The sequence below is a fragment of the Colias philodice genome, chromosome 2 (genome assembly GCF_061535455.1).
Source record: "Colias philodice isolate Cphi_HAF_F1 chromosome 2, ilColPhil1 Martin Lab GWU primary, whole genome shotgun sequence".
Classification (NCBI taxonomy): Eukaryota; Metazoa; Arthropoda; class Insecta; order Lepidoptera; family Pieridae; genus Colias; species Colias philodice.
The window spans coordinates 12,904,326-12,932,217 of NC_143087.1; the positions used below are offsets into that span (position 1 = coordinate 12,904,326).

Consider the following 27,892-nt stretch of genomic DNA (forward strand, 5'->3'; position numbering starts at 1 on the left):
AAAATTTCTAGTAGCAATACAACTAATCAAACATTTACAGTTGGTACCTACATAAACATAAAGACGTGAAAATAAAATTAATGGGAGCTGCATTTGCGGCGAAAGCCATTATTTGATTCTGAAGTCTATAATAAATTTCAAAGTGATAAATAAAATCGATTAATTAATATAAATTATTACAAAATACATTTTTATTAATAAATCTCACACAACACTAGCACAGTATTACAATATATGACACAAGTGAGATATTTTAAGTTACCTATTCTATAATTATTTACCCCTCAACTATACCTACTAACTAATAAGTGAAATTACTCCTGCGTACTGCGTAATATCTCAGATAATCGTTACAGCTAGTGACGCAAGAGAGTTCAGTAACATTTGGCAGAGGGTCCCGGCGCCGCTCCGACGGACCTTCGTCCCTCATCCCTCATGTTGCGACTGCGAAAACAAAATGCCGCTTCCTATACTTATTGAACCCTATGTAGATATGAATAGCTACGTACAATAGATATTAAAGTAACGTGGAAATGCGTGGAAGTGAATGTCGATTTCGAAAAATGCATCAAGCGCTTTAGGAAAATGCTTTTAAGGATGCTTTTTGTAAAGACTGAAGACAAAATTAATAGATAATGATATAAGAGGAAGTGTTCACGTACGCGTAGGTTCATCGCATCGTATGCTCGTAGCTCGTAGACAAAAAGCTAGTTTTGTGAAAGGTTGAGGAGCCTGTCATTATATCTTTTTTTACTCTTTCACTTACTAATAAATTATTTACAGGAACTATTTCAGAATAAATAAATATTTCCAAAAGAGCTTTTATGTTTTAGAGTCTTATAAATTTTATGCTAGTCACTAGCTACGTATAAAATTGTGATAGATGTTTCCATGATGTTTCAGTTTTATGATGATTGATAGATAAAAAAGCTTTAGTAAAGAAATAAAACAATATGAGCTTTTTGTCGCGATGCTTAATATAAAACATAACATTACCTTACCTATCTGTGTAAATAATGTTTTAAAATCATTCAAACTAAATTCTTTCACTTAAATTTGAATATAATAACTCTATATGAGGGGCAATAACACTAACAGTAATAGGGGAGAGTTTCTTATGATATGAAAGTACCCTGCAACACAAGGGTAATATTTAAAATCCAACGAACAATCTTTATTTTAATTCACTCTCCCTTTTTGCGAAAATTGGAAAACTTTTAAGGTCATGCCACATTGGGATTGAAATTGTTATACATATAATGCAACTTTGAAAGCAAAAGTTTGTTTTTCAATTACATTTAGTGTAAGAGCTACACTTTCTATGCACTTTTAATCACAATTAGTTTTACATATATGTTGTATCTCTAAATATATATATGATATATTATTGAGGATTTTCAAGAAAACCAATTTGTTTTCTGTTAATTCAAAGAAACGACATTTAAAGTCCACATATAGTAAATCCCCAATTATATCCCTTCTATCTTTAAGTTTTATTATAAATTGCGTTGCACACCAGAACACAATACTTTTAATCCTATCTCGCCATTTTTTCTTACCGCTACGTCAATCCGTGCCACAGATAACATGAACGCGTGAAGCGCGGCAAATTTGAATATTGATGAAATTTTATTTCATTACATAATTATATAAGGATAACAATATAAAAGACTTTTATAATTCAACTCTCAAGATTTTAAATATTATCTATTTTCTTGATTATGAATCTACAATTCATTTAACTCCGCATCCTATTTAACATAGTCAACAACTACACACCCATTACAAAGAATCGTCATGTTTATTCTATCCCTACAATGTGGTATAACCCTAAGTTTCACCCTGGCGCCGCGCTGTCGCAGCCGATGCCCTACATCCGATCTCATCCTATATAGTTGATATAGTTCAGTCAATAACCTGCACAGTAAATAGCTTTTACAACTGTCCTACAAGCTACATGATCTCACCTGTGATAGTCGTGAAAACGGACAATGTAACTTACGTGGTAATTAATTGTTAGGTTGACTTCTTTTTGGTGGGTAGATATTATTTTAGCTTAGAAGATTAATAACTATTGCACGCCTCATAAGCGAAGCGTTGAGGTGGGTACTACTGTCACTTCGCGCAAAACATCTGATTTTTCAAACTTAAAATGTCTTTATGTATCATACATTGCACTTGTAAGATAATACATACACACACATATTAAGAAAAAACACTATTTTTAACGTTCATGATATTTTTGATGTCATTTTTGTTATTTAAACTAGTTAAAAACAGTTTAAAAAAGTTCTGTCTTGGACGTCCGTGTGTCTGTATGTGCGGATCCTTTTTCTTGTTAACACGATAGCGACCGAAATACTTTACTAATCGAGTCTTTTTTTTCTCTTACGCTTGTCATTTCATTTTTCAGGGTCTGATTCGATGTGGTTTAATTGTTATTAAATAAACAAAAATAATAATTAATAAATATTTATTAAAAAAAAATTATGAGGCGTGCACTTTTGGATTTTCCAAATTATTTAAAATTATTGTATACGATTTTAACCATAAAATAATTAAACAATCTTATTATAATAAAAAGTTTTCGTGAGGCAGCAAAGGGGTCCATAAAAATATTCTACTACTTAAAAACTAACTTTAAGACATTGAGATAATATTACTATACGTATGGAGGAGACACCACGAACAAAATCTGTGCGCCATTTTTTTGCTCTGACTCGTTTTAAAAATTATTATCTAGTTAGGTTCTTACCGATGAAAGTTATTTCTTTGCACATTTCCGTATTATTTGTATTATTTGTGCAATATCGTAACACACACGAAGGCATATTTGATGCGTTTCACTTTAAAACCATTAAAAAAACCGCTCAACATACGTCATGTGGCGTATGTTGAGCGGAACATAAGTGATGTAGGCGGTGTCGTCTCCATATATTATGTATATCTCAATGCTTTAAGACTATTTTTTTAATCTACTTGTATCCCTATTAAACTAAATAATCATTACAAAACTCTTTGTTGACAAAACGTACATTACATAAGACAAAGCTTTGTCCCTATAAAATCCGGCAGGCATTTACAACAAAGCTACGCAATTTTGGTTGGCGCCAACGCTACGGTTTTGGCGCCTGTCGTCTGTCGTAGCAGACAACCCCTGGCCGAGATCACGATACATTGATTTTCTTACTATCTTACGTCTTTGTATGTAAATAACAGAGTTATATATATCATACATAGTAGTTAGTTTATTAATCTTAGATATTATTTTTAGGGATGTTATTGAAAAAATCGTAGATAATTAGAGGGATAAGATAAAACATAACAGTGAAGGGGTTAACATATTTTAAACCCAAAAATAATGAGCATAATGGTATTTAATTTTCAATGTAGGTTAGAGTCTTATACATTTTATGCTAGTCACTACCGTACGTATAAAATTGCGATAGATGTTTCAGTTTTATGGTGATTAATAGACGAAGAAGCTTTAGTTACCTACGAAATAAAAATGAGTTTATGTGTTTAACACAAAAAATCTAGGATCTTTAATGATGCATACTGTATGTACGTAATTATACAATAAGATTTCTCTAAATTTAATTTTTATCTCTATTTTTACGAATCAAGAATGAATAAAAGAAAAACAAAGCAGTGTCTATTTATAAGCTTATACCAAAGCTAATTTATTTTCAAATGCAAAGAAATATTTCTATACAACTGGGTATCAATTTATTAGTTTTTCTACATTCTGGATAAATCCCGAAGTAACATCGCGCTAGAAATCAGTTTAATCAATCAACTTTAATTTCAAAATACTTGCGCAAAATAATGGCAACTTATTAAAATGCACTTTGCCAATATTGGGACATAAAAATCTTTCAATATAAGATAATTGGGTTAAAAATATCAAAGCGTCGATGTACTGCGAACACTCCCGTTGACCTAATACACCCTAGAATACCACAGTTTTCCCCTAGCCCGCTCAGAGTACAGTCGCTATCATGGGCCTGGACAAACGCACTATTAAGATCATTGTGGTCGTGGTTGCGGTCCTTCTGGTCCTGGGTGAGATATGTGATAGTGTACAAATATTTTTTAAAGGAATAAATTAAAATTACTGCACGGATTTTGAAAGATTTTTCTGTTAAAGAAAGTTATATGTGAGTGAGATAGAGCTGTTTTTTTTCTTAGTTAATACAATAAAGTTTTTTATTTAAAGTATTATTGACTTGAAAGAGATTTAAGTTATAATAATTATTAAAAGTAAACTTTATTTTTATTTTTGTGCCTTGAAGGGATTAAGGAAGGATTTGCTGAAAATGATGCATAATATTTGCATGTAACTTCGTTTCTTTATATTTGAAATATAGTAATAAAAAAAATATTATTAGATATACATATATGGTGTATATTTACAACAAACAGACCTATTATAATTTATAAGAAAAACAAAAAAAAAAAATTGTTGGCTACGGCCTACGCATTGAAAGCTTTTTAAATAAAAACGAATTTAATTTGAGACAAATAGCTAGATTCCATGACACAATTTACCTATGCAAAACTTAAAACTTAAACTAATAACTTAAAACTTAAATTATACATGCATGATACAAATAACGTTCACGCAAGTTTTTTTTTATTAAAAATGTGGTAATGACGATGTACCTAATACGATGGCTCATACAGTGATTCGTGTATTTGAGTGTGATTGATATGGCTAAGCTAAACGTAAAAAAAACTTCGTTTTGTGAGCATTAAAAATAAGGCCAAGTAAATGTGCATGCGTCTTGTTTTATTTTTTGGAAAAAGATTATTATTTTCTAACTGTAGCCTTTGTTTATTTTTGAAGAAAATTAAACATCTCATTCAACGCAGCCTTACGCTTAGCAAAGCTTAGAATCACATGAATGCCTATAAATTTACAAAGTAATATATTTTATATTTCTGGTAATTGATGACCTGCAATAGTGCGAAGGGAAACAAAGAGCCTGAACGGATACAGTACTTACATTAAGTAAGTGTTAACCCATTTAATAATGATACGGAAATTAAAAATGCCTAGGTTGTAAGCTTATTACAGTCCCTCGTTCTAGGGCTTCTCGTAGTGGATGGACTATATCCTTCAGGATAAAGTTTTATAGAGGTATGCGAAGATCGCAAAATAAACGTGTACGTGTAAACTTATATTATTTTTCGTATATTCTCTTGTTAATTTTTTTGAACATACGCAAAACAGTAATAATTTTTTATTTCATAAATAGGAAGACAAGACAAAGATTTAGAACACGTCAACGAAAGGAAATTATGTCGTATGTATTCATCGCATCGATCGTAAAGATCGATGATCGAGAAGATTACCTATAAAAATTTATAATTCTTCCACAGGTACCGTCCTAGGAGTACTTTTGGCTATTTTCCTACCATACAGATACGTTGGTAAGTAATAACTGCCTTTGAACTCTATAATGTCTCTATATTCATTATTTTCGGATTTTTTTATTAATAATGATCGTCAATTTTATTTAAATTCGAAAATCATTGAAATAATCTTTACATAACAGCAATTCGTATGAACTGTTTTTATTTTGATTAGAATTGGAAGTATGGCCCCGTTCTGACGAGTACAACTACTACGAGCCTCTAATTCACTTCCGAGCGAGTGATCCTGGCAGCTGGCATATCTGGTATACGCGCATCAATGACTTTCTTCGTGGTAAGTAATAGCAATAAGTATATTTTGACGAAGTTCATTATTGAGTTAATGGTCACATTTAGGTCCTCTTTTACAAATTATTACCTAACTGTCAGATCAAACTATTTATACAAACTTATATAATACAAACTATCTATTTAAAATTGAAATTTGAAAATAACCTAAACAAATAATAATGGCTATGTATTTCAAATAAGCTTATAACAACTATGAACGAAACTACTATGATATTAAAAGTGTCCTAACAAGCTATCAACTCTTTTACTCTTCGACATTAAAAAAATTAATCTGTGTGTTCAGACTATGAGACCACCGTGCCAGAAGAGCCGCCCCGAGCTCCATGCTCGATACATCGCCACGACCAGCGGCTCGTGGCGCCGAACTGTGAACGTACACTCAACATGTGGGCACCATGTAATGCTGATAACTTCTATGGCTATGCGGCTGGGAAACCATGTGTTTTCTTGAGACTGAACCATGTAAGTTGTTTGGACGATCTCTTTAGACGATAAGGTCATATTTCTACCATATTGATGTTTTTCAAACTCTATTTGATTGTTGCAGATTCACTATTGGGTACCTGAACCTTATAATGTGTCTAAACCACTAGGTATTCCTCCAGAGATGCCGAACAATATCAAACAATTTATGGTAAGATTCGTTTAGCTACTATTATGTATTCTGTGGTCAGATTTAACGAAAATAGTGTGAGATTCCGTAGGTATAATAATATATTTTCACTGGCTAAGTAATTTAATCAAGATGTATTCAAGCGTCAAAACCCCTAAACTATGTTATCTTCTATTTGTTAACTACCACATTAAAATCCTTTTATTTTACTGAAGCATTAAATCTACGTATCCTTTAGCAACAACGACCAGCGCACCACTACGGGGACTTCATTTGGGTATCCTGTAATGGCGAGTTCACCTCAGACGAAGAGAACGTTGGTCCGATCCAGTACATCCCTGCCAACTTACCACCCGGCTTCCCCACCAGCCGACTTAATACCGCTGACCGTATACCCTACTCCACGAGGAAGCTGCCTGATCAAACTCATGGACCGTTGGTTGCTGTCTTCTTTGAGAACCCACGGCGTAAGTTTCAAATTACAACGAATCCGTTAGTGAATATCGCAAACCTAATTATAATAAGTACGTAATTTCACTTCACTTTTCAAAGAATTAATATTATTTTTTTTACTAAAATCAGTAATGCGGTTGTCGTGCTTACTTAATTACGTAAAATTGTTACAAAATGAGCTATAATACTGAAACATTTTCAGAAATGTTTATAAAAATCGCTATTCAACACCATAGGTTACCTACACTTACACATAATAATTTATCTAATAAAAAATGCTAAATACTATTATTACCTGACTGCATTGCATTATATTCTTCAGGAGGCGTCGTAATCAATGTGGAATGCCGGATTTGGACACGGGATATCGTTTACAGCAGCTCCAGCCGCGTTGGTCGCGCACGTTTTGAACTTTACATTGAATAAATTATACAAAATATATAATTATATATTACTTTAAAGCTATTTTGCATGCTTGGTGGATGTATCAGTGTGATGCGAATATGTTGAATGAGGCGTGCTACACAATTCAAAATTGAGCGGGAAAAGGCAAAAGACGATTAAAAAAAAACCTGTAACTTTTTTTAATGTTGCAAAGATGCTAACATATAAGTGAAATAAGATAAACATTATGACGTGTAGTACGCCTGTTAACTGTTAAGTTGAGTCAAATTAATTATGAAACCATTCAAAATTAATATGCTTGTGATTTTGAAATTGGATGTTTATTAAATGTTAGATAATAAGATTTAATAGAAATTATAATCTACAGATAAGTATATCTTTAGTCTACAATTTTCTTATATAAATCTTAAATATATTATATTATTCTGAGTATTAATGTTAATTATTATTTATTTATTCTTGCAATATTTTTTTTAACTATACATGGCGTTTAGATCTATTTTTACCATTTTTTTTTCTTTTTTCATGGCAAGAAGATACGATTTCCTATTTCCCAGTGATTTATCTTATCTATTTGTTTATTTCTATTTTAACTGTATACCTAGGTACACTTTGCTTTTTTTACTATGAGTGTCTGTATTTTTGTGATGTTTTTAGTTCATAGGCAATATTGTACTTAAAAATATGTTATAATATTGGAATTTAATATCAACGTATTTTTTGTTAAAAAAAAATATTATTATAAACTAAACTTTAACATAAAAATAGTTGTCTACCTACAGAAGGAATACAGTAAGAATATCCTACTTGCTAATTGCTATACGAAATTCACCTAAGAATTCTATGATTTATATAATTCGTTTGTTCTCTGTTCGTCTGCCGGGACCTTGGCCGGGACATTTTTATTAGACACTGATTGTCAGTAAGTTTTATTAAAGTTTTGACTAGATTATAGTCAGTAAAGTTTGTAATTATTAAGCTACTGTAACATGGTACCTTTCATTCGAATATTAAAATAGAGATTTTTTACCTTTAATCAAAAGCTTATAAAGTAATATCTAAATGAATGGTGTATATGAAAACAATTGTACCTAACTGTTATTGAAAATTAATATTCTATTTACTATTGAGAATATTTACTATGAAAAAATGTTTTTGTTAGAGTTCAATAAAGTAAAAGTCTAAATATAAAATTTGTTTTAATCACAACCTATATATTAATTTATTAAATTACTTTACCGTGATCATTTCGTTTTATTTAGAGTAATTATTATTTTATTCTACACTTTCCTTTATAAATAGGCTCCATTAAAATGAAAAAAATCTACAGTAGTTTTTCAGTAAAAAGAAGTATTCTGATTACTTCTTTTTACTTAGTTGTTTAATGTTTTAAACTAAACCATTCACTGTTTTTGCCGTAACCAGGGTAATAATGAATATTATGTAATTTACAGTATTCTAATTTCTATATCAGAAAAAAAATAGAAACGGTGCGTTCAGATTCAATGTATTCAGTGTATTCGTGAATGCGATTTACGAGAATAATATCACAGACTACAGTGGCAACACTCGCTTTTGACATAACGTATCTGGAAAGAACTGTCTGGCGTCTGCCATTTTTTCCAATGTCAAATTTAACAAATCTCACTCATTTTGTAAAGTGAAGTGGACAGCGAGAGGACTATTATTTTGAAGCTGCAACGTATTTGTGAGATTTTTTACCTGAATAAGTGCTAATAACGTTTACCTCAACAATGTCACAACTTAGGTTTTATTTATTTGCCGCTGTGTTATGTAGCATAGCTGTTTTCGGTAAGTTCTAAATACCTACCTACTTTTCGTTTGCTCGTTTTCTTTGTTAGGTACTTATCATGTTACTAGCGATTGTCATTTTTTTGCGTTGTACACAATGAACGTTTCGTGCAATAGAGGCTAGAATTAGCGTTAAACATTACGATGTAATTGCAGGCAGCGGCGATGTGTCGACAGAAAAGACTGTACTGATCGACGTGCCTTCCTCTCTATCAAGTGTGCCGGCGGGCTTGAAAGATGTGAAACCGTCAGAGGAGCCGACGACATCAGAAAAACCGACTACTGTGCCATCTGAGCCAACGACGACAAGTACGACCACTACGCCTGCGCCCACGACGACGTCGTCCACGACTGCTGCTCCTACCCCCAAGCCCACTCCCGCTCCTACCCCCAAGCCCACTCCCGCTCCTACCCCCAAGCCCACTCCTGCTCCGGCGCCCACTCCAACCCCAGCACCTAAACCCCTTCCTCCTCCGCAGCCCGGCAAGTGGTCGTACGTCGACAAGGCAACCAATGTCACATGCATTGTTGTCCAATTTGCTGCACAGTTGAATGTCACCTACACAAAGGAGAACAGCAGTAAGTACTCTTTATGTATACTTTGTTCTGGTTAATAATGTTTAGGAGAAAGTTAAGTACAGTGATTATACAGTAAATCACAACTAGGCTGTTAAAACCATATTATTGGTAAATCTCCTAAAACACCTATATGTCTTTAAATATGTTTATGTGAATTAAAATAAATTCATCAATAACTTCTACAAAAAAATTGATTTCCCATTCTAATTATTATCATAAAAAAGTATAAATATCTACTTATGACTTATCATTGTAAAAATAAAAAACGATGAGGAAAAAACAGTAACAAATTATAATATCATCAACATTATTATTTAATAATTATTATTATCATCATAGTGTAATAATAATTTTTTCCAATAGATAGTGATATAGAATTTAAAAATACAGACTATAAAATGACAATAGATACTTTGTGAAACTCCGATCCCACAGCTGTGTTAGCATAATGATTCACACTTTCATTGTTGCACAATAGACTATTAAAAATATTAAAATTCAGTTATTTTACTTCATTACCAATTCCAATAAGATGAACATTTTCTCAGATATCTAATTTCTTAGTTAATATCATTCCAAACTCAAGGTTATTTTTGTGATTAGAAAAAAAAAATTACAATGATTAGTATTTCAAGAGATTGTTTTGAAATGAAAGAAAAACTAGTCATTGTGTATATTAATGTAAGTCAGGGTTAGTTTATTGTATTTCTCTTTTAATTAGTATACTCTATTTATCCATACTAATATTATAAATGCGAAAGTAACTCTGTCTGTCTGTCTGTTACTCAATCACGCCTTAACTACTGAACCAATTTGCATGAAATTTGGTATAGAGATATTTTGATATCCGAGAAAGGACATAGGCTACTTTTTACCCCGGGAAAAAGGACAGGTTTTATCCCGGAAATCCCACGGGAACGGGTACTATGCGGGTTTTTCTTTGACTGCGCGGGCGAAGCTGCGGGCGGAAAGCTAGTTGGCTATATTGTATTATAAGTGACATTGTGAAAGTTTTTTTTTACAATTATTTATAAGATTTATTTATATCAAAACTAGATTTCCGCCCGCGGCTTCGCCCGCGTTGTCAAAGGAAAACCCGCATAGTTCCCGTTCCCGTGGGATTTCCGGGATAAAACTTATCCTATGTGTTAATCCAAGTTACCCTCTATATGTGTGCTAAATTTCATTTTAATCGGTTCAGTAGTTTTTACGTGAAAGAGTAACAAATATCCATACATCCATACATCCTTACAAACTTTCGCCTTTATAATAGTATTAAGATGACATATGAACAAGATTATTATTAAAAAAACAAAATACCCGACTGCACACTAAATAAAGGGAAATTTAGAAAAAATATTATTATGTCTTTATCCCGTGGGACTTTTAGGATAAAATGTATCCTATGACACTCCCGTAATCAAGACAAATCTAACGATACCTCATACATCAAAACCCATCAAGCCGTTTAGGCTACAGGTGGTCACAAAGGAAAAGACATACATACATACTTACATACACTCGAAAAACATTACCCTCCTTCTTTGGCAGTCGGGTAAATACACACTGCTTTATCAAAATGACTTGATGCACACTACTTTTTTAAGTAATGTTTTTTAAGTATTGATATGAAACTTTGCTATGTTTGGAATGAATAAAACATCTCCATGAATATTAATAAACTGATTGTTGATAGCAAAGCCTATAATTAGAAATTAATATTAAAATAATTTGGAAAATCCAAAAGTGCACGCCTCATAATTTTTTTTTAATAAATATTTATTAATTATTATTTTTGTTTATTTAATAACAATTAAACCACATCGAATCAGACCCTGAAAAATGAAAGGGTTCTATTCCTGAGCATACTCAAGCGTAAGAGAAAAAAAAAGACTCGATTAGTAAAGTATTTCGGTCGCTATCGTGTTAACAAGAAAAAGGATCCGCACATACAGACACACGGACGTCCAAGACAGAACTTTTTTAAACTGTTTTTTAACTAGTTTAAATAACAAAAATGACATCAAAAATATCATGAACGTTAAAAATAGTGTTTTTTCTTAATATGTGTGTGTATGTATTATCTTACAAGTGCAATGTATGATACATAAAGACATTTTAAGTTTGAAAAATCAGATGTTTTGCGCGAAGTGACAGTAGTACCCACCTCAACGCTTCGCTTATGAGGCGTGCAATATATATAATTTAGTGACAATTTGGACCAATAATCTATGTATTTATACTATTCTATAGTTTATGAGATTCATTATTACTCATAGACAGACAGACACTGCAGATGACTTTTTTACATTGTGATATAGAATATGTCTTCCTTGATGTTATAATACTAAATATAATGTAGAGTTATGGTTCTTCCTATCCAAATAGATTCAGTTTATGTGATCATAAAGGTGTTCAATAAAAATTTCATAATTTATCTTCAAACTTTATTTAAAAGCTCAAGGCTAATTCAAGATGCAGACAATTTTCTTAATCACATAATACAAGGCAATGTTACTTATGTTTGTGGCCACAGATTATTTACCAGACCCTGTATAATGCTATTTGTAACATGATACGTCTGTATTAGTTATTCTTTGTCGTTGAACAATGTCAGTAATATTTTCAAGTTATTTTTCCACAATGCAATAAATTAAAGAAAGTATTTATTTATTGAGCCAGACAATAAATTATTTTTAATGAATTGCTATTTACTTTCAGAATGTTATCAGCTTTAATAAAATTGTTCATTTTTGTTAATGAGCTGCTTAAAACTGATTTCTTTTTGTTATGTTGAAATTTGATTAGAATGAGTTAAATTTATAATTTTTAACAGTTTTAGGTGATTAGATATAAATTAGATGTCTGATGCTTTTTGAAATGGTATATTTGTAAACACTTCATTGATATCTTATTTGAGCAAGTAAAGACAGCAACAAATATATACATATTATCTAAATTTTTTGTCTTAACAACTACACTAAATAGCTTGTTAAATAACATTTCCAATTATAATATTTTATTGTAAAATACATAGCTTTTTATCCAAAAATATAATCCAGATTTGGTATCACTTCACTCTCACTACATAGTATAAAACAAAGTCGCTTTCTCTGTCCCTATGTATGCTTAAATCTTTAAAACTACGCAACGGATTTTGATGCGGTTTTTTTAATAGATAGAGTGATTCAAGAGGAAGGTTTTAGTATATAATTTATTATGTTTTAGACAAAGCGGGCGAAGCCGCGGGCGGAAAGCTAGTATATATATATATTTTTTTTAATATAATAACTTTATTGAAAAGTGATTCGAAAAGTAATATTCAAACAAGTTTTAGCTTTTGTAATATCAATAGCGTTGTAGGTTGTAGGGAAATAACATTTATTTGCATAGCATTGGATATTTTTATCTAGAGATAAGTAATATTAATTTCATGGAATATATTATCAGAGCTTGCGGAATAAAGAAGTGTTGTTCAGTTTTTATGGGCGTATTGTTTATTGGTGATGTGGGAGTGATTATTGTATAAGTATTAAGTAGTGGAGTCCCATGTCACCTAGTGTGGTAAGAGGCAGATGCATTATACATCTGTTTCACTGATCGATGTTCATTAGGGACAAGTAGGTGATCAGTCTTCTGTGCCCTGCCAGACCGAGACATTTTTTTTTCTTCGTCTCCATCGGGAATCGAACCCAGGACCCCTCGGTGCTACGCTCACGCGTCAACCACTGATTAATGTTTAAAGTAAAGGAAATATTTACTAAAAATAAACATTATGCTATGAATTGGAGACTTTTCTTAGGAATGTTTAAGGTCTAGGATTTAGACTTTAGGACTATATAACCTAGGAATGTTTAATTGAATCTCGGAAATTAAGTTTTAGAAAAATATTATAATGTTTTAATTTAAAATATCTAGAGGTAGTTCGCAAAATATCTGGCAAATATTGGTTCATTGGATACATTTAAAATGTTACGATTCTGAAAATTTGTATAAGCATGTGTTTTGTCTATTACATAGTAAGATTTTAATTTACCTATGTTTAGAAATTAAAATGCGGTATCATTTTGAGGGGCGTCATTGATAATCAATTTCATAACAATGTGACACTATTTATGCAATATTATGAAATTGTTATTATATATGTTTTGTATGATTAAGTAAGTAACAGATTTTTAGATTTAATAGATTTTTTGTTTCGACAAAAAGTTGTCTTTCTAAATTAATGAATTCGTCCAATTCTGCAATTCTAATTAAGATACCTATAGATCAGTTAGGATCTAGGATAATAGAGGATTAGTGATCTTAGCGAAAAAACGGAATATGCACACTACTTATTTATAGAATTAGTATGCAAGTATGTAGATTTAGTAAGAAAATGTATATCAGACTCGTGCATTTGTGTTTGTTTTGAGTTTTATCATGTATTCGATGTGACTTATCGGCGAGACGTGCGATAGCCGCCTTGTTCAAACATTGACTAAATATATGGATATAATCACGATTTGTATTTTGTACCGTTGATAATTGAAGTGTTGTAACGTTCAAGGAGTTGTAGGAAGTATGTTAGGATTGTTCTAATTGAAATATTTTTTTGAACATCTCTTTTTCATCGGGTATACGTATACACGATGAAATATTTTTTGAAAACGGTCCAGTAGTTACGCGTTCAAACAATCTCTTGATTTATATTTTTAGAAGGTATAGTTGAGAGGTTTAAAAGTTTGTCTAGTAGGGTATAGATGACTTGATCAGTAACTTGCTCGTAAAGAAAACTGATCAATGAAACGGATGCTAAGTTCATCTACCCACCCTCACAATGCAAAGGTCACGATAGTTTACTCTAGTGCTCTTTTATCCCATGTTCTGAAATAAAATCATTATTGAATTGTGTATTTTATTAGTTAAGAATGAAACATGTCGAGTAGACACGAGTTTTTTTTAATAAACCTATTAAATATTAGGTATGTTTATTCCCTTGTTTTTACAACTGGTATCAACCAGTTGTAAAAACAAGGGAATAGGTAGTAACTGATAAGCTTTATTTGAGGCTTTTTTAGACTAATTTTCATTCATTTTGAATGTTGACTTCTATTAACAGATGAACTGAACAGAACACATCCAGAATTTATGAATTTGAACTTATGCAGCTAAAATCAAAACTACACATTTGTCGCGTATCTCAAAACTAGAGCAAGGAGAGACGTGTTTTTGCGAATTTCACAGTACGTACGGTATTTGGCAGGCACCGGTCAGTTTCTAACCTACATACATACTGCATACCGCGGATATGTGACTCACCATGCGGGTTTCACTGAGTACCAGGAAACTGACGATTATATGTGATAACTGATTGGTATGGGAAGAGGAAAATATTGATTTCGTTTGTAAAGCACAATCTTATTGAGAGCTCAATCAGGAGATATCTGCACTACATATTCATCATTTATTACTTGACCAGGGTGATGGCCTGTACTCTATAAGAGGCCCGTGTCCCAGCAGTGGGAACGTAGGTTCACGTAGGGCTCATGATGATGATGATATATTGTAGTGTGATGAAAAGTTTATTGCGAATTTTATTATTCTATCCCAGTAGAGATGTGGAAACGTTATTTACGTATACGCATACATGAAAATCTAGTCAATAACTAAATCTGTACAAGTATACTTACACGGTACCTTTAGCAAAACAACCTAAGTTGAATGACTCCAGCCTGTATTTTGCACGTATCGCAATTCGCAATGAAATATACATTCGACAATTTCACAACATAAAAATTGTAAGTTGAGGAAACGGTAAATATTGATGGACATTTTAAATATAGATACTGTTTACGTCCTTTACAGCGATGGTTTTTTTTCCTGATATGTTGGTATGATATTTTATGTTAACTTCATATTTGTTCGATTTAAAACTATTAAAAATGCATTGTATTCTAATAAGTAATAAGTACTTATGATTTTTTTCTTACAGCTATTAAAAGCGTCCTTATCAGTAAACATTGATATTTTTAAATACAATAACAATAATTAGGTATTTATATCGCGTATACCTCATTTTTAAAGTTATTTAATACTAGCTGTGCCCTGCAGTTTTACACGAACTCTGCTCCTATTGGTCTAAGTGCGAGGATATAATATAAGCCTTCATCGATAAATGGTCTATCTAACAGTGAAATAATTTTTCAAATCGGACCGCGGTTCCTGAGATTAGCGCGTTCAAGCAAACTATCTAATATTGTATTAGTTTTTCAACTACTTCGTTAGTCTGCTTAATTCTAGATTCTAATCGTCAATAATATAACGATTGCGTATAAAAATGTACTAATTAAATTTCATTGTTTCATATGTGTGTCATAAATATGTTTGTTATGAGTCGTATATTAGTCATGCTCTCGTTTTGATAAAATCGTGTTTAGTTTCAATATCTGTTTGCGTTTTTATTTGCATTCGTGTTTTTCCTTTTAGCAGATATGAGTTTATACATATTTTAGTCTCTAATTTGTAAATAAATGTTTAAACTCCAACTTTAGTGAGTATTGGTTTGGGTTTTTGTTTTGGACCAGGTACCACTGCCCAGGTCCAAATCAAAAACTATTTAAGTAGGGGTGGTGCATGGTGCACCATGTTTTTTATGGGATGTATGAATTTTCCTGAAAATTTCCTAATAAACATTTCCATATAAGTGCGTCCGTGAAAGCACTACAATCGTCAATCTTTTTGAACATAAACTTTCACTTTCAAATCTAGTATTTAGTGCGGATATCCTATTAATCTATTTTAAATTTTAAACGATTATGTAATTTATAAGGAAGTTATTGAGTTGTAAGTGAGATTTTTGTAAGACTTACTCTTGGCACATCAGTATTTGGTTGCATCATGCTGCAGTTATTATTGTTAAGTTGGCGAATGTGAAATCTTGATATTTCTGAAAGAATCTAAATATGATATATGTTTTCTAAATCAGTGGTAAATATTACATAAGTTAATAATATTTAATGCGACTTAAAATAAGATACAAAATACAACGTTAAGAAAGAAATTTAAACCTTCATGAATTCTACGCCATTTCGTACAATTGAACATAAGTGGGATAATGAGATTAAAAGATTTTAAAACCCGCTTAAAATAAAACTTTAATCAATACTTTCTTTGTATGGTAAAGTTACTAGAAAGTAAATAGACAATAATAATTACTTCAAAAATTTTAATCCAAAATTCTTCGTATTGATTCTGTTTATAATATTGTATGACGATCGCTTTGGCGCAGTGGTTAATGACCCTGTCTCGCTCCAGAAGTTACAGGTTCAATCCACATTGTGGACTGGGAAAATATAGAGTATTAATTATTGATGATTTTTATCGTTTGAGAAAAAGGTTAAATGTTTTTTTCCATATTAGGTTTCATAATTCATTTATTTCTTTTTAGTTGATATTGCCTTGCATAGTCTAGATAGCGTTTCTTGAAATGTCTCTAGTAAATATTTAATATTTACTTGCATATGAATAATTTATCTAACGATTTAAGTACAGCGTATTTTACAAACAAATATGAACAAATTCATACGTTGTTTTAAAAATCGCAGTACATAAAATTAAAAAGGACAAAGCCCGGCACAAAGATTAAAATACTACAAAACTGCACGTGTAATATTATATCCGCAAAATAATATATATTCAGTGTGTATTCTTAATTTTTCGAAATCCATTCAATTGCTGATAAAGAATCGCGAAACGCGCTCAACAAGTTTGAAAATTTATAACCAGATCTCATTTAAATACGATAAGGAAATGATGCATATTTTTTTCTGAAATAACACACAAAAAAAAGAGTATTTTTAACGTATTGCTTAGATCATTAAGTAATGGATAACACACGCAGGCGTTTCCCCTTTTGCCGAGGTATAAGATTATTCGAATCGAAAAATCTTATGCTTTCATAAAAACTACTTGCGTAATCGATTACGAACACTCTGCGTATTCGTAAAACATCGAAAGGACGTCTGCGAGTGCTCCGCTAAAAATGCCGTTTTGCACTGTCAAGTCTTGCAGAAGCAATTCAAACATGTCGAATATTAAAAAAGATGAAATAACCTTTCATTTGTGTATATTTTTTTATTTTTTTAACGTACATTTCTAATTAAATGCAATTTCTAATAATCGTTTATGTATCGTTTAGCGATATGATCAAGACAAATAATCGAGTCATGTGTTTACTCGATCATTGATGCGGCCTCACGAGACTATCATGGAAAGAAAATATACAAATTTCAATCTTTATGAACTAAGAGATAAAGTTGAATTTAAAACGCGATATTGAACCGCATTCCCCACGAGACTATATTTTAAAGAAATACAAATTTAGCGAGACTATCTTGAAAAGAAATACAAATTTAATCTTTATGAACTAAGCGATAAAGTTGAATTTAGAACGCGATATTGAACCGCACTCCCCACGAGACTATAAAGCGATGTAGCGAGACTATCTTGAAGAGAAATTCAAATTTAATCTTTATGAACTTAGTGATAGAGTTGAATTTAAAAACTCGTCGCTTAAAAGGTCGTAAATTTTTACGACTTTCTTAGTGACGGACTGCTTTTAACTTGAACGTCGATAAAAAAATATTTTTCTAAGTATAATTTGAAATGAGATCAGAATTAATCTTTATTATATAAAAATTTTACACAACTGCATGAAAAGGAGTATAATGTTTATTTTGTAAGTCTTGTATATATTTATTAAAATTTACGCTCGGTTACTTTTAACTGGCAGAACATTTTAATGGTACGGGACTCGCGCACGAAGTGCGCGAGTCCGACTCGCATTTAGCCGTTTTTTTTTGTAATGTTAATCTTGTAACCTTTCTATTATGTAATCTATACTAATATTATAAAGCTGAAGAGTTTGTTTGTTTGTTTGAACGCGCTATTCTCGGGAACTACTGGTCCGATTTGAAAAATTCTTTCGGTGTTAGATAGCCCATTTATCGAGGAAGGTTATAGGCTATATATCATCACGCTACGACCAACAGGAGTGGAGCCACGGGGGTGAAACCGCGCGGAGCAGCTACTTTGTTTATATGTATGTACGAATATTGCGTATATTTCAGATTTACAAAAAATCCTGCTTTAAGGCTAAGGTGGATTGAATGCTGTGGGAGAAAATCAGAATGGACACCTCGGTACAGAAATAATAAAAATTTCTGGACCGATATTTATTTTATTGAATATAATATGTGATGTGTTGAATAAATACATATTCAAATACAAATAAAATGGCGTTTTATTGTTTTTTCGTATGCATATAATAATGATGAAAACGTTACAAATGACCTGTGTAGTATTTTTTATGAATATAATATTAATGTTATTTCTAATTTCAACAAAATTATTATTTTTGTAATATCGATATGGTTACATCCCTTTAGAGCGATTGTATTATTACGTATATGTACAGAGATTTTTCTGTGTAATCGATGTATGTGTGCAAAAACATGCTAGTCTGTCAATTTTGTAATAGTTTGAGTTTGTAAAGACACAAATTATTTTTGTGAATGTGTGATTGTGTTTCAAAGTGTGAGTTACCCTCCCCGCACAAAAATCGGCAGAAAGTTTAGTTAGAACATTTGCCAGCGTGCTCCATCCATTACTTAATGATCTAAGACGTATTGGCACTCATAATACCGACTTGAATATTGTTTGTAAAACTGGTTATAGAAATTAATACAGCGAGGATAGTTGAGAATTCTTTCGATTCGTAAGTGCATTCCATGTCTACCATACTGCGTTTAATTATAATAGTACAGGTTCGCCCGCATCTTGGATTTCTTTGACCTTGGATAAAAATATGTTATGTGCATATTATATGTTGTTTTAGACCATAATAAAGTCATTGAAGTGAAATATCAAACGTTCACCCGAAATATAATTAGGCAAGAGAATATTAATAATTCCTAATTTAAACTTAATTATTATTAACAGTATTATTGATTGATACATTTTTAATTATTAAGGGATTAAGTTCCACTATTAATAATTAAGATATATTCTAAATCATCATAGAAAAATGGAAAGATTTTTTACAGTTCGACACGATCTCGATCGGTGAGAATAGACGCACGGCCGATCGCACCATCCTCTGAGAGGACGAGAAAATATATTTATAATTAGCTTACGATATCTTGTCAAACTGGTAATGAAATTAACAAAGAATATAGACAGCTTATAAGATGAACTCATAGTGAACATGAAAATCGTTTCCTTATGCATATCTTAATTGCATTAAAATATTATAAGTAACTGGTTTCGAAGCAAGGTCAGTGTGAGCGCGTGACTCCGTCGATTTGTGCAAGTTATGACTCAATTTCATAACAGTTAATGTACCTAGGTTTTATTCTTTCACGATTGTTCTTTTCAGAATAAAAATTGGGTCGTGGTAACTATTGCTTTACGATATTCAAGTTGATTCGTTATACTATTATACAGGGTGTCCCAAAAAGTAGTGATGAACGAAAGCTGGGAGGTAGAGGACCAAGAGGGCTATCCGAATCACCCCCATGTGTGTTATGCGATTTTTCGTATTTTCGGAGTTATTACATTTTTTTCAATTTTTCATCTATCGCCGAGTACGGTGAGGTTTTTATTTATGGTGACGTGAATTATTGCGCTAGATGCTTGATTTTTTTTGTATGCTAAGCTGAAACATAGGCCAATTCAGTATGGTAACATTTACTATCGTTAGATCTTCGAATGGAATAAAAAAATAATTAAATGCCAAGAAAGATAAAATTACCCAGTATGTTCATAACTTCAAGGGCTCATAAAAAAATAAAATCACATAAAAAAGGTTTTCCATTTGGCTTTTAAAAACTTGCTCTATCGATCAGGTAGCTACCCTAAAAATTTCATTTCATTATTCTGAAGGCTTCAATCGAAAAATTGAAATCTAAATGTGGTAAGTGGAAAATTTTTATTAACATGATGATCATTAAAACCAATAAATAGGTGTTAAATTACCAGAATTTTTTTAAAATAGCCCCGCTGTTGCTCAATGCAAGTGTGACATCACCGTAAAAAGTTGTTTTTTAAATGTCTGAATTCTCTTTTATCATTTTTAATGGTTTCTTCTGCAACTATGAATTTCCGGGTTATTTCGTCCAAATTGTGGCATTCTCTCAAGTGGCCGAGGTCTTTTTAGTATCCCCATTAAAACAAATCAATGGGGTTTAGGTCGAGGGACCGTGGAGGCCAGGCTTTAAAGCAGGCATCACCGGCGCATGCGCAGGCTGCAACGAGCAATCCATCTTTCAGAGTATTTTTGCCCTTTAGCCTGGCCTCCACGGTCTCCGGACATAAACCTTATTGAATTTTTTCCGTGGGAATACTACAAAGACGAGAGACTGCCACAATTTGGACAAAATAACCCGGAAATTCATAGTTGCAGAAGAAACCATTAAAAATGATAAAAGAGCATTCAGACATTAAAAAGACAACTTTTTACGGTGATGTCGCACTTGCATTGAGCAACAGCGGGGCTATTTTAAAAAAATTCTGGTAATTTAACACCTATTTATTGGTTTTAATGATCATCATGTTAATAAAAAATTTCCACTTACCACATTTAGATTTCAATTTTTCGATTGAAGCCTTCAGAATAATAAAATGAAATTTTTAGGGCAGCTACCTGATCGATAGAGCAAGTTTTTAAAAGCCAAATGGAAAACCTTTTTTATGTGATTTTATTTTTTTATGAGCCCTTGAAGTTATGAACATACTGGGTAATTTTATCTTTCTTGGCATTTAATTATTTTTTTATTCCATTCGAAGATCTAACGATAGTAAATGTTACCATACTGAATTGGCCTATGTTTCAGCTTAGCATACAAAAAAAATCAAGCATCTAGCGCAATAATTCACGTCACCATAAATAAAAACCTCACCGTACTCGGCGATAGATGAAAAATTGAAAAAAATGTAATAACTCCGAAAATACGAAAAATCGCATAACACACATGGGGGTGATTCGGATAGCCCTCTTGGTCCTCTACCTCCCAGCTTTCGTTCATCACTACTTTTTGGGACACCCTGTATAAAGTCTTACTTTAATCTATCGACAATTGAAAGGTATTAGACACTATTACAGTGAAACCTGGTTAAGTGAGACATCAAGGGACCTGCAATGTCGTTTCACTTATAGAGGTATTCCACTTACCCAGTGTCTCAGATATACAGGTATAAATAAATATCTGTCTCATTTACAGAGGGGTGATACCGATTGTATCTTGTTTTGACATTTTTCAAATAAACATCTGTATGATAGTAAAGCGAAACTAAAACTGAAGGTAATTGAAGCTCAAAATTTGTACTTACGTACTTGGAATTACGTGTGGAATTTGTGGGTTGAATAAGAATGAGTAAACAAACAATGTTATCTCAGTTACAGAGGTTTATGCATATAAAATTTACTCGTTGTCTCAGTTATAGAGGTAACTATGATGATAAATCGAAAGAACAAATCCCAGATATAGAGGTTTACCTCGTCCCACTAACAGAGGTAATTCAGTGCCAAAGTGTTGGGACCTCAGCATGAGTTCCAGTTATGGAGGTTTCTCACTTATCCAGGTCCCACTTAACCAAGTTTCACTGTACATGATTTATGAGCAAGTTTTCGGTCTCGTCCCTGATGTCTATATGGTTGTATCGGTCTTTCATTTCATGAACATATTATGTGGTTGATGGAATATAGTGTATTTTTGTTTTGCATACTCCTTAACTAACATGTCTTCTGTGTAGTTGGCTAATTTAGATTGAGAGTTTGGAGATAGTAAAGATTTGAGAGATTCGCCGCCTTGGTTGAATTTCCAAAGGAGTAGTATTATTGACTTCAGAATGGAACAAATATACACAGGTGAAATCATGTAATTCCCCTGCTGTTAATGTAAGGCTCTGGTGTCAACGTTAAAAAGTGGCGCACGCGCATCGTCTATCTAGATTTCTACTTTCTTCATGTCTATAGCTACTATATGTATTGTTTACTATCGGTATATTATGTACCTTACTTATAATTATATGTTATACTGAATATATTGAACAATATTATCGTTCAGCTGGCAATTAATTACAAAATCAATGTATAGCTTACGTTTTTTCATTGCAGTTGTGCGCACGCGCAGCTCATTATACCGTCACGTTATTTATGTTGGCGTGTGATAATGGATATAAACTGACAGTTCTATATTTATTTATTTTAAATAGGCAGACAAACAATAAATAATGTTTACGTTCATACAAAATTTTCTCAATGCCAAAACGTACGTTGTTTATATTGCAATTGGTTGAATAAAGGTCAGTGACACGCGAGTAATATATCAAATAAGATGCATTCCTTTGTCTGTTGATTAAAACTTTTTATGAATTCGGAGTTTAGCCCTGTCCGTCCGTGGATCTCCCCATATTGGGAGAAAGTTATTGATTTTTATTAAACTCAACTTTAATATGAGACTATTCCCCGATTGAAAACCCAGGATAGAATCATATTATTTTAGATTAAGTTATTTATGAGCCAGAATTTTGTGTCATTCACCTGATAATTATTGTACTTTAAGTGAAATATCATTCTTATCTAATCCATTCTATTTCTTAGTTCTTCCCTTGACCATCCTTTATATAAACCGCATTGTTATAAAAACGTTATTTAATAAGAACCCTCTTCTCGATATTTTCTCAACGTTCATTCCCTTACAGACACGACAGATCACGTGCTACTGAACGTGCCGGTGAACGCCACTGTGAACGGGAGCTGCGGCAACGAGACGCAGTGGCTGCAGCTCAGCTGGCCGGTGGAGGGCGGCAACGGCAGCAACTCCATGTTGCTAGTGTTCGCGCTCAACACGACCACCAGAATGTATGCGATGCAGAACCTGAATGTGTCGCTGGTACCCGAAGTGTTTAATAACGCATGTGAGTATATTTTGTTAGTTTAGGTACGATTCTTCTAGGAGAAATTGCAGTTTGTTCAAGTGTTTTTCAACAGTGCTTAGTGCTAAATGTAGAAGTGAAGTTATTCTTGAAATTGTCTAATGCCTTCTTATTTACGTAGGATTGGTATAGATGTTAATATATTAGTTAATTGTTATTATTTAATGTTATAGCTACCAAGCGCAATATTTACATTTATATCCCAGCACTTTGCGATATTTTGTTTGATACCAATTAATAATCTGTTTGATTTAACAAATGTGTCTTTTAACGTTTTAGTCCAAGCTATTGCTTCCAACTATAATCATAATATCGGTTTCTAAAATCTGTCATCTCGTTTCCAGCGTTCAAAGAGCCAGTGGAACTATGGCACGGTGCCGAGTGGCGTACACCAGTAGCCACTTCCTACCGCTGCGCGCCCGCGGCACACCTCAACATGACCGCGGAGACCACAAGTGTTGTGGCTACGTTGACGGTCAGCCAGCTGCAGGAGGAGGCCTTCCGCAGTGCACATGATGCTGCGTTCAGCGCGGGTGAGTTACTGATAAGAACAAGTCTATTTTCCACAGTATTGCGTTTCTAACTTAGGAAAGTTTGTCTATATACCAAAAAAAAAAAATACAGTATGATTATAATGATCTGGTCGAGTTACTCGAAAACAATTTTTTCAAATGATGCTTATGAATTAGTAAATTAATATTTTTCGACCTAACGAAAGCTTTTGATATAGTCTCTATCCCATTTTCCTTTCCAAAATGAGAATAATAATATGTATTCGATGTATCAGTATACGATATTCCAAGATTGTCTTACTGGATGGAAAAAGGAAAGTGTTAAAATGAACTATAGTTTGCCAACAACCAACAGTGAATTTTGGAGTTTGCAAAATCGGGATCACTTTGGGCTCAATATTATTCCTGGTTTACCTAAACGAATAATTAGTCGTATCTATCTCACGAATAGCAACCGCAAATGACGGCACGGTATTGTTTTTTGAGTGATAATTGTAAAAGTATTGCTACTTTCTAATTCAAGCAGGGTTACTTTTTCACCAATAATTTGCGAGGATGTGTAGTGAGGAATGTGTTTGTAAAATAACCAATAGTATCGCTTCAAACTTTAAACTAAATGAAGCGATATGATCGGTTCTTTATAAACACATTCCTAACTAAACATCCTCGCACATTATTGGTGGAAAAGCACCCTAATTCCTGTCTGCTGGAAAATTAACTTAAAATTAGAAATACATTTGCGATTCCTCTTATAAAATTTCACTGTATAAATACAGAACTAGTAATAAATAGATAACTTGGTGTGTACTACATTGACATCTGACCTTGATAGCCGGCTATCTCGCTAAATATTTACGATTGCAAATTATTAGCTAATAGCAATTATTGAATGCGCGTGGTCGCAATTTTCCTGTAGACTTTAGTATGTTAATTTTTATAAGGTAGTAATGAGAGAATTAGGTTGTAGTTTTTGTTATAAAAGTTAATAAATAAGGTATCGAGCCTATAGCTTGCTCGATCTGGAAAACTTATTGCAACGTAATTTTTTGGGTCATACACAGAATTTATATGTAAATATACAGTAATGTTTTAACAATGTTTCACAAATAGAAAATACATGAATATTGCTTTGTAGAATAATTTTATCGTAATTTTAATAAATTTTTTACATTTTCAAATTGACTCTTGGTAAAAAATCATTCTGTACAAAAGTCGATGTATTGAAATGAAATGTAATTAAAATATTAATGAACGTTATTGAGCGATATCACGTCAGGGTTACTGATAAGCATGTTAGGTATAACTCTATAAATTTCCTGTATTTCTCTTGTTTATAGTGTTGTTAATAACTAATCTAATGTTTGTGACTTCCTTTGTGAAATTTTATTTTACACAATATTCTTTGAAAAAAGTACATTTCACAACTTGATTTGATAATAATCCAAACCGATACATTGCTTTTCTTCATAAGGATAGTAGTTCTTTTCTGCATTTTTAAACAAAAAAAAAAGCTTTGTTTCATTTTATTCAGTCTTTCAAACTGCTGATTACTGTTTAGAAGATTAGCTTTGACTGTTTCGCCTGCGTATTCTAAAACTAATCAAATTGCATACCACAAAACCCTCCAGAACCACGAAATCTATAGGTCAAAACATTAAAAATTCGTGCAATATTTTTCAATTTATCTTAAACAAATATACTTTTGTATACTGTATAGATATATTTTATATATAACTAATTTTTATTAATTATGTACATCCGTTTGCAGCTCGCGACTGCGGTGGTGGTGACGTACCAGACGCGGTGCCGATCGCCGTGGGATGTGCGCTCGGTGGTTTAGTGGTGGTGGTGTTGGCCGCGTACCTCGTGGGACGTCGCCGGTCCGCCGCTAGGGGATACCTCTCTATGTAGACTGTAGGTGAGTAGGCATAATACACATACATACACGTATACGTTATAGATTAAATAATTGATACACACGCGTATGTAGACATGTATGAACACAATATATACATTGTGTTGTATTATTTTGCGTACACACGTCGAAGCGTGTACGCAAAATAATACAATTCCCAATCAATCCACACATCTACAATACATTAAAAATTCATATGCACGCAAACGCAAATGGATACAAGACAATAACAAAATAATGAACACACACATAAATACGATTAATAATCCACAAAAAATCCATAATATGGTAAAATGCACGCACACACTCACTAATGCGCGCGAACGTGTATACGTACGCACACATTTTCCACACATACGCACGCATATGCATTATACTTGTACACAAACGCAAAAACTGCGTGTAAAAAACCCGGGCGCACACAATACATGCTACACTAGTAGTGTTTACTGAAGCTTTACTGAACATTTCAAATCGTAAATATTGATAGATGGATTTTGTTTTTACATGGTTCAGCAAAATTTGCAATATTAAAATGTTTACGCCAAATCAGTGAAACCAGTTAGCTTTTGAAACACTACCAGTGAAGCAGCTTATCTATATTTTATAGTTGCACTTGCAAATTTTCCATTTATTTAATACTTATTTATTTAATACTTATTTCTCATTTACAGGTCGCGCGTGAAGTGTCATCATATTATGTAGTCAACACATAGACATCTGATAAAAATATAAAAATAATCACATAAATAGCCAACAAGAAGAAAAAAATGTGAATATAATTATTTATGTATTGCTCAAGCAGCGTCTTTCAGCTTCCCAATGTTACACGAGACGCACGATAGTAAAATTCCTAAAAAATAATAAATGTACGTGTAGATAGATTATTATTGAATCGTAGAAATAATAAATATAATATGAATATTCTTGTAATATTAGATGATTTCAATTTCGATAATTTCATTATGTATGATTGTTTTTAATATAAGTTTATGTGCCGTGTTTTGTTATTAATCGACACAGTAATAATGGATTATGTAAGAATTATTTTCGAAGTTTCATTTATTAGTATTTAAATTGAAGTTAATTTTATTCAATAAAAACTAGGTTAAAAATGAATAGCTTTTCATTTATCCATAGACTAAGAATGAAGGAGGCTCAGACAGATAATGAACTATAATACCATACTAACATAATACAGAGATTATTTATTTTTATTAATTCTCAAAATAAGGATTTCCCCTACATACTAGAAACCACACTAGAAACATTAAACACAACATATTCAAACATTTTTACGTTCAATGAAATGTAGATGACCATAGACAATTATTATTTTTCAGTTAAAAATAAATTATCTATGGTCTGGCAAAATTTTATAATCTGTGTCGATCAATAACAAGGCTCGTGATTGAATTTTAAGCTTGTATCGTCTCAATTAATATGAATTTCCAAAGATAATGTCATTGTTATACAAATGTATAACTAATTTTCGTATGGTGTAGGATATCTGTCCATAATGTAAGCTAAATTATAATATGGAATATTTTTTTTGGTTAAAATGATATAAAAGGCAAATATTGCATATTATATTTTAAAAGTAGCGACTCTTAGGAGTTCGCTTTTCAGGGTTGGAAGTTGTCGTCGCTTAGAGGTTATTTTTGGTTTGTGAAAGAAATTATTTTATTTTTAACACCTTGAGAAAGTACAAATTATCCAAAGTAGTATAAAATTATTACTACAATCGGAGTATAACATTATTCTGATCTCGATGTATTGTGATTTCCCCCTTTTCCCCCTAAGCGACAAAAGGAACAATGTAAAAGGATAAATAAAACATTTTTTTATTTCCATAATTGTTTTATTACAAATCCCTAATACAATAAATATATACTT

General features: G+C 32.2%; 2 protein-coding genes across 2 annotated transcripts; both read left to right on the forward strand.

The window, feature by feature from the left end:
* Window positions 1–3,982: 3,982 nt before the first annotated feature.
* Window positions 3,983–7,583, forward strand: LOC149490890 (sodium/potassium-transporting ATPase subunit beta-2-like). Its single transcript, XM_089711361.1, has 7 exons — window positions 3,983–4,065; window positions 5,386–5,436; window positions 5,594–5,713; window positions 6,014–6,192; window positions 6,278–6,364; window positions 6,582–6,810; window positions 7,119–7,583. The coding sequence occupies exons 1-7, from the start codon at window positions 4,002–4,004 to the stop codon at window positions 7,220–7,222; spliced, it is 834 nt and encodes a 277-aa protein (XP_089567487.1). The 5' UTR covers window positions 3,983–4,001; the 3' UTR covers window positions 7,223–7,583.
* Window positions 7,584–8,805: 1,222 nt separating this feature from the next.
* Window positions 8,806–27,852, forward strand: LOC149490891 (lysosome-associated membrane glycoprotein 1-like). The gene is made up of 6 exons (XM_089709566.1): window positions 8,806–9,013; window positions 9,170–9,592; window positions 23,336–23,551; window positions 23,914–24,102; window positions 25,850–25,999; window positions 26,671–27,852. The coding sequence occupies exons 1-5, from the start codon at window positions 8,956–8,958 to the stop codon at window positions 25,990–25,992; spliced, it is 1,029 nt and encodes a 342-aa protein (XP_089565692.1). The 5' UTR covers window positions 8,806–8,955; the 3' UTR covers window positions 25,993–25,999; window positions 26,671–27,852.
* The last annotated feature ends 40 nt before the right edge of the window (window positions 27,853–27,892 follow it).